Source organism: Cucurbita pepo, chromosome 7 (assembly GCF_057944985.1).
Source record: "Cucurbita pepo subsp. pepo isolate OVF chromosome 7, ASM5794498v1, whole genome shotgun sequence".
NCBI lineage: Eukaryota > Viridiplantae > Streptophyta > Magnoliopsida > Cucurbitales > Cucurbitaceae > Cucurbita > Cucurbita pepo.
In genome coordinates, this window is record NC_141804.1 from 1,725,283 (window position 1) to 1,735,678 (window position 10,396).

The following is a 10,396-nucleotide window of genomic DNA, read 5'->3' on the forward strand; positions in this document are numbered from 1 at the left end:
TATTTCTAATCGAAGCAGGTACTTGTATCTTACAATCAAATTGATGCAAAATCTGGGTAGCTGCTGTGTAGTAGAAAACTTGATATAGAATTCTCATTTGGTTAGGTATAAAGGTTCCACATAACTCATTCATGATTAATGATGCAAAGGCTCGACTTGAAGCTGATTTATTTCATACGGTTTAGTATACGTTTTAATCATACAATGTATCAAGTACAATTAACTGCAGCCAGAGAGACTAGCTTCCAACCGAAAAACCTGTCTTGAATGCATACTTCGGTTTTCTGCACATTCTTGACTATATAGGCTTCCTGGTCGTCGTATCGATCAATTGAGGAACATCATTGAAGAAAGGAATGTTTTTCTGTTGAAGTTCTTGGCAGTTATCTGGCATAGCTGCCTTCGGGTCGAAGGGTTCACGGTCAGGAAGAGTCAAACCTTGCTTAAGCCTACCCATAAACCTAGAATGCAAGACTTGCTTCGAGCTGACTGGCAGCCGAACGGATTGATATTCTGCGAGGGCTGTTTGTAAGTTCTCCAGTCCCCATTTCTCAAGGCATTTGCCTAAAACAGCTGCATCTAATATGGACATGTTTGTACTTCTCAAGCCATGAGGAGTTGTGGGATGAGCTGCGTCCCCAACTAATGCTACATTGTCCCAAACTAGTCGTTCCAATGGATTTCTATCATATATGACATTGATGAAAGGCTCTTTTGTTTCTTTGATGACTCTTGCGAACTCGGGAACCCAAACCTTCTCTGCTTGTTCATGCATCTTCCTCACCATCCCGTCGTCTACTTTCATGGTCAGCGACTTACCCTGCATTCATTTTGCTCATTCGTGTCAACCGATACAAACTATAGAACAAACTATTGTATTGAGGTTTACTCAGATCACATTTGGACAATCAATTACCTTGAGTTGTGGCTCTGGTTGATTGATATACCAAATCCAGTTGATCTTTTTGTTTGGAAGCTCATAGAGAACAATGTGAGTGCCAGATCCCAAATCAAAATACAAGCATTTCCCAAGATCAGGATACGCCTTTCGGATGTCGATTATCGTCTCTGAATTCTCATTCTCAGAGAAATCAAGGACTCCTCTCCAAGCACAATAACCAGAATATCTACACAAAACAATGAAATTGCTATTTGTAAGCATGAACATATACTTCAGCATTCTGCTCCATTTTCATGTTCATATACCTCAACTGAAAGTTGGGAAGAAAGGTTTGAAGAACAGAAGAAAGACACCCATCTGCCCCAACAAGCAAATCCCCAATTATGTCAATAATCTCGTCAGTTTGCTGAACTCTTGCTGCTATTTTCACAGAAGCTTTATCCTCAGATATGCAAAAAGAGAGGAATTGGTGACCCCATAGAAATATATCAGGAGGAAGCTCATTGTAGAGAAGGCCATGGAGGTCAGCCCAATGAGCTGCTCTGAAATTGAAATTCTCATCCCTAGTTAAAATCCTCCTGCCTTCGGTTTCCTCATCAGTTGCTTGATTCTACATACAAATACACACAGGTAACATTGTTCACAATTCAACAAACCCTAGATAAATTCGAAACATCTTAGACGTATCTGATTCGATTCGAAATTTACCTGATCGACTGTGAGAGGGAGAGTGGATTGGAGGAGAAGTTGAGGCTTGGAAACCCATGACTGAATGAGGCTCTGAGAGAGAGGATCGAGACCAAGGCCAGCGCCGGTGGAACTTCCGGTTGGGGGAGAGGTTGATTTTTCGAGTATCTGAACTTTCCAGCCGGCCTTAATCAGAGCATGAGCGCAGGATATTCCGGCAATGCTGCCGCCGACGATGACTGCTTTGGGGATTCTGTTCTTCCCATTCATCGTTGCGTTCTGTAACTGCCAAACAGAACACGGAGGATCAGAGACTTTTCCCTGTTTGGGGAAATATGCGCTTCAGAAGTCGAGGAAGTGTGCGTGGCACGTGCGGCTTGTGCAAACAAAAGGTATTTCCAGCCATTCACCAAACCACTGGACATATTATTCCTAGATTAGATCAATCCCTTCAGGATAATCATCACAGAATGGTGTATTTCTTATTTGAAGCTCTTGCAGGTTTTCTTCAGCTATATTCGGGTCGAAGGCTTGGCGGTTGGGAAGCGCCAAGCCTTGCTTGATCCGCCCGACGTGCCGGGAATGAAGGACTTGCTCATAAATAATAGGCAGCTGGAGAGACTGATACTCAGCAAGAGCTGAATTTAGATCTTCAGCTCCCCATTTCTGAAGGCATTTGCCCAAAACAGCTGCATCTAATATAGACATATTCGTGCTTCTCCCACAATGAGGAGTTATTGGATGAGCTGCTTCTCCAACCAATACCACATTGTCCCAAACTAGTTGTTCTAATGGATCACAATCATAGATGGCATTGATGAAAGGATCTTTTGTTTCTCGAACCACGTTTGCAAACTCAGGAACCCAAATCTCGTTGGCTTGTTCGTGCAATCTCATCACCATCTCCTTGTTTACTTTCATCGTCATCGATCGACCCTGCATTTGTACGCTCGTTGGTTCCAAACTCCAATTTACCAATGAGTATGCTAAAGAGCTGATGTAATAGAACTCGAAACCAGAAACCGAGCGGCACAATTGTATTTAATTCCAAAAGGGAATGTAAGCATTCAATGGAAGTAAGCAATCACCTTGATTTGAGGTTCTGGTTGATTCACATACCAAATCCAGTTGATCTTCTTCTTTGGAACCTCAAACATTCCCATATGAGTTCCAGATGCCAAGTCGAAATACAAGCCTTTACCAAGTTGAGGATAAGCCTTATGAATGTTGATCTCAGACTCTGAGAAATCAAAAACCCCTCTCCAAGCATAATAACCTGAATATCTACAATCAAATTCAAGTTATGAATAAGAAAATGCAGCATGATTTAGACTTCGAGACGAAACAACACTACGACTACGGATGTATGAAAACAATGGGGGAAGCAAAAAATTTGAACTTCTCCTCCATTTTCGGGCTTGTTTGACATGAGTTTTTGGATGCTTAAAAACGGTTCTAAGCACCTGAAAAGTACGAAAACAATGGGGAAGGAAAGAATTTGTACTTCTCCTCCATTTTTGAGCTGGTATGAAATGAGCTTTTGGATGCTTAAAAACGGTTCTAAGCACTTGAAAAGTACGAAAACAATGGGTAAGCAAAGAGTTTAAGCTTCTCCTCCATTTTCAGGCTTGTTTGAAATGAGTTTTTGGATGCTTAAAAACGGTTCTAAGCATTTGAAAAGCACGAAAACAATGGGGGAGCAAAGAATTTGAACTTCTCCTCCATTTTCGGGCTTGTTTGACATGAGTTTTTGGATGTTTAAAAACGGTTCTAAGCACCTGAAAAGTATGAAAACAATGGGGAAGCAAAGAATTTTAACTTCTCCATTTTTGGGCTGGTATGAAATGAGCTTTTAGATGCTTAAAAACGGTTCTAAGCACTTGAAAAGTACGAAAACAATGGGTAAGCAAAGAGTTTAAGCTTCTCCTCCATTTTCAAGCTGGTTTGAAATGAGTTTTTGGATGCTTAAAAACGGTTCTAAGCATTTGAAAAGTACGAAAACAATGGGGAACAAAGAATTTGAACTTCTCCTCCATTTTCGGGCTTGTTTCAAATGAGTTTTTGGATGCTTAAAAACGGTTCTAAGCACTTTGAAAAGTCGTTACGAACACTTGTTTGGTACTTAGAAAGCCCATTTACTTTACAGACCTCAACTTCAAGTTGGGAAGAAATGCTTGACGTATGGAAGAGAGACAGCCATCAGCTGCAACAAGCAAATCCCCAACTATTTCAACAATCTCATCAGTTTGCAGAACTTTTGCTACTATTTTCACAGACGTTTTGTCATCAGATATACGCATAGAAAGAAAAAGATGACCCCAAAGAAATATGTCAGGTGGAAGCTCATTGTATAGAAGGCCATGAAGATCAGCCCAATGTACAGCTCTGAAATTGAGATTCTCATCATTAGTCAATATCCGTCCCGTCTTGCTTTCTCCATCAATAGCCCGATTCTATCAAAACAGATGGTGGATGAAAGAATTAACAAATTATTTTATTTGAAATTCAACTCAAATGCATCGAAATCGACGATAAAACTAGAACAGTTTCTCGTTCAATACTCGAATTGAAACAGATTGAAGATAAATTCCGCCATCCAGATTCGATCAAATACACATCAGAGCACACAATTATTTACTGGTAGCATAAACCTTGCCCTAACATTGAAATCACTCTGTTCAAATTTCACAAACAGAGAAGACGGAATGGTCTTCATCAAGTAACGATCACTATCAGACATCGGCGTAATAAAATTACAAGGAAATGATAGGGAGAGATTTTGACCTGCTCCGTCCCTAGAGGGGAAGTGGATTCGACGAGAAGTTCAGGCCGGGAAAGCCACGACTTGATGAGTCTCTGAGACAGAGTGTCAAGGCCGAGTCCGGCGCCGGTGGAACAACCGGTCGGCGGAGTGGAAGTTTTATCGAGGACTTGAACTTCCCAGCCTGCTTTGATCAGAGTATGGGCGCAAGAAATTCCGGCTATACTCCCTCCAACGATCAAGGCTTTGGGCTTCTCCTTCTTCTGGAGCATGGCTTTGTTCGTTGATTTGGGCGCTAGAGATGAATTCTGAGAAGAAAAGTTCTGGCGATGAGGATGGTACCGCGAATTTAACGGAAATTCATTGTTGAACTGAGAAACACTTTAATTAACGTTTAAATAGAATATAAACTTTTTTTTTTTTTTTAAATAATAATAATAATAAATAAATATAAATATATATATATATATATTCTAACAAACAAATCCGAAAAAATAAGGAAAAAAATATTACAGCTATATAAAATATATTCTAATATTATATATATTTTTAAAATGATTATCAGCCTCTTATGACCTAATTTTATTAGATTAATAATCCATATTCTAATCATTAATTTTATTTAGAAATCAATTAAAAAATTTATTTCCATATAAATCTTACTATTTTCTTTCAAAAATAAATTTAAATTTTAAAAAATGTTTCAAAAACATTTGAGTTTTAGAAAATTTAATTAATACATTTAAACCTTTTAAAATTTTCCCACATTAATTTTTTTTTTAAAAAATTTAAAAATATATGAACAAAACCCTATGTGCCACGTTAATTCTTACAAAAAAAAAAAAAAAAATTTGAAGATAATTTATGAAGTATAGATAGACTGTTTCGTCCTATATTAACAATAAATTTTTTTTTGAATTTTTTTTATAAATATTAAAAGTGTTAATGCTATTTTTAAACTTTAAAAATGTATTTTTGAAATACTCGAGAAAATTTAAGAATATTTTCAATATTAGGAATAAAAATATTTTTAAAATTTTTTAAAAGTTGAAAAGTATTAATAATTTTTTTTAATATTTAGTAGTATTTTTGAGTAAGGGTATTATTTTTATTAGTTCAGCCTAAAAATATATAAATATTTTTAGGACTATGAACACGGTATATAGTATATGGAAGGAAAATTTCAACATTTTCCTGATAATTTCCCGGGTCGGGTAAATGGGCCGAAAAAACGAATGGATCAAGGCCCAATTGAGGGTCTCGGAGAAAGGAAGATTTCTTCTCATCGTGTCCAATTGATACGAGCGGTTCCATTTCGTCTCCGCCAAAGAAAGTTTCTGTAGCTGTCTCCCTCTGAACCTTCTTTATTTTTGTCTTCATTGAAAAGCTATGGGGGAGGTGCGCGAAGTATCAATTTCGCTCGACGGAGTGAGGGACAAGAACTTGATGCAGCTCAAGAAGCTCAATACAGCTCTCTTCCCTGTTCGCTATAACGAAAAGTACTACGCCGATGTCCTTGCCTCCGGCGAGTTCACAAAGCTAGGTTTGATACTTCTTCCATCGACTTCATTATGCTTTATCTTCTTTATCTTCTCTGTTCTTTTGGTTTGCTCGTTATGGCTTCTCTGTTTCTATCTTCGAGCGTTTTTATCATGTTCGTTATCATTCTGTCTTGTGTGCTTTGCTGCTTGTGATTCTGCCGATGAGCGTTTTGGATTTAGCTGCTTGTTATTTAGGAAGAGTGAAGAATGTTCGTGGGGGTTTTTGCTATGAGTTATGTGGTTTTAGTTCGACTATTTGGTGGTTTTTGGAATCTTAAACTGTTTGAACTGTTGATTTGGCCTTTTCTTTTCCATTGGATGCTCTTTGAGACGTTATATGCAATGTACGATTTTGTGTTTCTATTCATCAGCATTGCTTGCTTGCAAACTTCAAAAGCCAGGTTAGTGTTCGTTAGAAAAAACATAATATATATATATATATATATATTAGTATGAGAGAAAAACTATTGGAAACCAAAAAAAAAAAAAAAGATTTGGTGGGCTTACCTTTTAAACGAGAGGTCTTGTTATTTTAAGTCATTGTGGTTGGGCAGGTGTGTAGCTTTAAAGGAATTAAGGCTTTTTTTTAATTTGGGAGTAAATAAATGAAGGAAAATTAGATACCTAATGGTCACTGTTGGTAGTTTTATCAGACCATGGAAGCTTTCCGCTGGGTGGGCTTTGATTTTGATTGCTACTGTGAGGTGGTCAATTCTTGTTGCTTTTATTGTGCGTAAAGGTTTCTAACCTTGTTTCGTTTCTGTGGGTTTTGTCTTTTTTTTTTTTTTTTTCTCTTACTAGTTTGATCATGTGGAACCATCGAGTGATTGGTCAGTAAGTTAAGCTGGGGATGGTCTAAGAAATTCGTTTGGTCCCTTGGAAATCCATTTTTCAGTGTGATTCTCCTGTTTCCAGCAAATTCGTAAATGGAATCTTGACGGAATGAATGTTTTGATCTTTCTTCAAGGATAGTAGGAATGATCCTTGTGTGCTCTCTCTATAACAGTCGACTATTAGACTAGCAGCTTGATATGGGTGGTGTCTGAAACAATACCCACTCTTATTCATTATCTTCATCCACTGTACGGTGTCAAGCATGAGCCCGTACCTTTAATTATATTTGATTTTAGCAGGCCTACCTGATCACCGGGTTCATATATGCTGGTCGATGAATAATGTTTTTACTGCTGACGTATATACTTAGTAATATTTGAATGTGTACGAGTCAATCTATCTGAACACTTTGTAATGCGAGATCCTTTTTTCAATGGCGTGTATGGCTTATATTCCTAGCTGCCTAATCTTTATTATCCCTAAACCAATTTCCCAATATTTTGTAGGTATGCTTTTCATGTTCTTCAGAACTAATAAAATATTTTGCACGTCGCTCGTTGTTTGTAGTGTTACTAATAAGTTAACATGGTCCTTGCCAATTCACCAATTTCCTTTTCATTTAATTAGGAAACATTAGAAATGTGTGTGGGTGTTTCATGACCCTGCTACTTCTCAGGTGACGTATGTCTTAAAGTTCGATTTTTCCTTTTCCTTTTCCTTTTCTTTTTCGGCTTTCACTTACCATTCAATGATAATTCACTTTCTTCATCTATCATTTTGACGCTGCTTCTCCAACATCTCATCATTTGCTCTGTGTATTTTCAATTTGAACTCATTGCACAGGTCTTTCATTGCAAACTTGCGTGTTTAAGCAAAAAATAACATAGGAAAAAGAACAATTTAGTTTCCTTTAAAACCCTTCTCTCAGGATTCAGTAATTTGTTGATTAATGGACCTGCAGGCTGCAGCATGCCTAGTCCAGTTTATTTTTAAATGTTAGATGTATAACTTCAGAAATAAGATTATCCTGTTAATTCCTTGTCATATTTAAAATCTGAATCAGTCTAATGGTTAATAATTACCATTTCATATACCTTATTACAATGATGGTTGTGCATTAAATAAAACTGTAGTACTCCCTTTTGAATTGTACCAATAAGTTTTATTAAGAAAAGGCTAAAATTACATAATTTTATTGTTTTCGCAGCATACTACAGTGATATATGTGTTGGCTCCATTGCATGCCGCCTTGAGAAGAAAGAAAATGGATCTGTACGTGTCTACATCATGACCTTGGGCGTTCTTGCACCATATCGTGAACTAGGCATTGGTAAGTACCAACTTCAAATCTCTTATTAGATTTTTTTTTAATATCGATTTTGAACAAGAGACAGGATCTATTAAAATAAAGAAGGAGGTAAGAAACCTTATGGATAAGGCTTATAATATGTTGATATGCATCTCCCATCCAAATTAATATGTGTATATATATATATATATATATATATATATATATATATATATATATAGAAAGAAAATACTGTGATAAAAAAAGACCTTCTGTGAAGGGCACCTCCAACTTGTCGCTATATATTGTGCAAGTTCACCAAAAAGTTCCCAAGGGTTCTCTCTGTCTTGGACTAACCTTTGGTTTCTTCCTAGCTAAAGACTCAATAAGAAATCTCTAACTGCACGGTTCCAATACACTTTAGTTTTATCTTCCAGCCACCAACATGAAACAGTTTTAGGAATCCAAAATTCAAGCCTAACCGGAAAAACAGGGAAGGTATTAGAAATTTTAACCCGAAAAGAGCATCCTCCAGCAGTAGAAAGGCAATGCAAAAATAGATGATCAAGTGATTTTCTTCTCTTAGTCACAGACTGCAAGTGTTTGGGGAGATGGGTCGGCTGGGATTTTTCTTTTGGAGCTTTTCCTCACTTCTTTTCCTTAACAGATCTGATTGACACAAAGCATCTTCAAATGTGGACTGAACTTCCAAATTTCTTTGTAAAATAGATTTCTTCTTAGATGCAAACTCTTGTCACTGTAATTACTGCTTGTTTATTGTTCAAGAAAGCAAAAATGTGCAGCAAAGTGGTTGTGGTGGAATCAACCCCACATCTTCCCAGATATGAAGCGGTTGTTGCTTTTTTGGTAATATCAGGCCCTTGGGTGTATCCTCTATTGCAGTGCTTCGATCACAGATCTTTCTGTTAAAATCCATATTTGCTGCTAATGTCCTAGAGCATTTTCCTCATTAGTAAATCTCCTTATCCATTTAACTAGGACAGCGTTGTTCCTGTCTTTCAAAGTTCAATAACTAGACCACCAAAAGAGAGAAGAATAGCAACCATTTTCAAGTTACTAGATGGATGCCCTGATCTTGATTGTTTTTCCCTTTCTGGAAGAAGTCCTTTTATGATCTTCTCCAAGCATTTTACCTCCTTTTAAAAGATCCAATATTTGTTAGTAATGTTAGGTAATTGTCCCCTAGATTACCTGGAATTTGCTACCAATGGTGATTAGAAAATTGAACAACTAAATAACGTTGTGCACAAGGTGCAGAAATTAAGTATCATTTATCGGACATCATGGTGGGTTGGAAGGCCCATAGACATTTTTTCTGAAAAAACATTTGATTTTAGTTTCTTGTTTTTATGTTCTGGGTTTTATGCAGGTAGCAGACTGTTAAATCATGTTCTTGATCTCTGCGCAAAGCAAAATATTACCGAAATCTATTTGCATGTTCAGACGAATAATGATGACGCCATCAATTTCTATAAGAAATTTGGGTTTGAGATTACAGAAACCATTCAGAACTATTACGCAAACATTACGCCTCCAGATTGCTATGTTCTTACCAAGTATATTCAAACTCATACCAAGAAGTAACACTTTCAACTTGAGTTTATTCCTGATTTGTGTCCTAAAAAATTGTTTTGAACCTTCCTTTTACTCCCTGTGAATTGAGTTAGTCAATTCGGGAAGCGATAGATGTTTGATATTCAATATCGTGGGTGCTAGAGGGCTTTTTGACATGCAAATTTTGTCCCATCTCTGGTAATTGAGTCAATTTTTGTGTGCTTCTTGAGGATCTTCAGAACAACTTAAATCTATTTATTGCCTTATCAATGATGGTTACTTTTTGCAGATAACATGAAATGTTTGCAGTGTTCCATTAGGATACTATTTTAACACTTCTGGAGGAGAAAGGTATTAAATTATCTCCATTAGAATAAACTTAACTACTCGATTATTCTTACCCTAACAATGAGAATCATGCAAGGGATCAAATAAGGATTTAAAGTTATTCACTTATTGATTCTTGATAAGACTGTCCATTAGAATGAATGTCAACCACCATGAGTTAACCTATTGGTCTACATGGTCGTGTAAATAATGTTGGGATATGGAGCCTGATGCCTATTTACAGTAAGATCTTGTAGAGATATATTTGGTAGATATTTCGTAAAGATCTGATAGAGATATATGTGGTAGATATTTGATAAAGATTTGATAGAGATATTGGTAGATTATGTTCTTTGTGTTCTATCTTGACCGAGTGTGTGCGTTGTTGAGCGATCCTAACAAATAATAGAGGAGTTAGAGAGAATGAGTTCAAGCCATGGTAGGCCACCTATCTAGGATTTAAACTCCTATACTTTATCTTG

At 36.8% G+C, this 10,396-nt stretch overlaps 3 protein-coding genes across 4 annotated transcripts; 1 reads left to right on the forward strand and 2 right to left on the reverse strand.

Moving 5' to 3' along the window:
- Positions 1-139: 139 nt before the first annotated feature.
- On the reverse strand, positions 140-1,869 carry LOC111799001 (FAD/NAD(P)-binding oxidoreductase family protein). Its single transcript, XM_087125544.1, has 4 exons — positions 1,610-1,869; positions 1,207-1,511; positions 917-1,127; positions 140-820 (listed from the first exon to the last, which is right to left on the reverse strand). The coding sequence occupies exons 1-4, from the start codon at positions 1,856-1,858 to the stop codon at positions 299-301; spliced, it is 1,287 nt and encodes a 428-aa protein (XP_086981670.1). The 5' UTR covers positions 1,859-1,869; the 3' UTR covers positions 140-298.
- Positions 1,870-2,011: 142 nt separating this feature from the next.
- LOC111799003 (uncharacterized) lies at positions 2,012-4,717 on the reverse strand. 2 transcript variants are annotated; one of them, XM_087125545.1, is made up of 5 exons: positions 4,373-4,717; positions 3,906-4,041; positions 3,737-3,791; positions 2,677-2,872; positions 2,012-2,524 (listed from the first exon to the last, which is right to left on the reverse strand). In XM_087125545.1, exons 1-5 carry the CDS (start codon positions 4,619-4,621, stop codon positions 2,021-2,023), a joined length of 1,140 nt encoding a protein of 379 aa, XP_086981671.1. In that variant the 5' UTR covers positions 4,622-4,717; the 3' UTR covers positions 2,012-2,020. The 2 variants fall into 2 exon arrangements, with proteins under 2 accessions (XP_086981671.1, XP_023538145.2); XM_023682377.2 differs by having other exon boundaries at positions 3,737-4,041.
- Positions 4,718-5,641: 924 nt separating this feature from the next.
- On the forward strand, positions 5,642-9,857 carry LOC111798081 (uncharacterized). Its single transcript, XM_087125145.1, has 3 exons — positions 5,642-5,892; positions 7,932-8,054; positions 9,403-9,857. The coding sequence occupies exons 1-3, from the start codon at positions 5,739-5,741 to the stop codon at positions 9,615-9,617; spliced, it is 492 nt and encodes a 163-aa protein (XP_086981271.1). The 5' UTR covers positions 5,642-5,738; the 3' UTR covers positions 9,618-9,857.
- Positions 9,858-10,396: the final 539 nt, after the last annotated feature.

What these genes read in the sequence shown, in the direction of transcription:
- LOC111798081 (XM_087125145.1), top strand. Translation starts at nt 5,739, where the DNA reads ATGGGGGAGGTGCGCGAAGTATCAATTTCGCTCGACGGAGTGAGGGAC. An exon ending in CGGCGAGTTCACAAAGCTAG is followed by an intron (nt 5,893 to 7,931) that starts GTTTGATACTTC and finishes TTGTTTTCGCAG; the next exon opens with CATACTACAGTGATATATGT. An exon ending in ATATCGTGAACTAGGCATTG is followed by an intron (nt 8,055 to 9,402) that starts GTAAGTACCAAC and finishes GGTTTTATGCAG; the next exon opens with GTAGCAGACTGTTAAATCAT.
- LOC111799003 (XM_023682377.2), bottom strand. Translation starts at nt 4,621, where the DNA reads ATGCTCCAGAAGAAGGAGAAGCCCAAAGCCTTGATCGTTGGAGGGAGT. An exon ending in CTTCCCAACTTGAAGTTGAG is followed by an intron (nt 2,873 to 3,736) that starts GTCTGTAAAGTA and finishes ATTTGATTGTAG; the next exon opens with ATATTCAGGTTATTATGCTT. An exon ending in AACCAGAACCTCAAATCAAG is followed by an intron (nt 2,525 to 2,676) that starts GTGATTGCTTAC and finishes GTACAAATGCAG; the next exon opens with GGTCGATCGATGACGATGAA.
- LOC111799001 (XM_087125544.1), bottom strand. Translation starts at nt 1,858, where the DNA reads ATGAATGGGAAGAACAGAATCCCCAAAGCAGTCATCGTCGGCGGCAGC. An exon ending in TCCCTCTCACAGTCGATCAG is followed by an intron (nt 1,512 to 1,609) that starts GTAAATTTCGAA and finishes ATTTGTATGTAG; the next exon opens with AATCAAGCAACTGATGAGGA. An exon ending in AACCAGAGCCACAACTCAAG is followed by an intron (nt 821 to 916) that starts GTAATTGATTGT and finishes AAATGAATGCAG; the next exon opens with GGTAAGTCGCTGACCATGAA.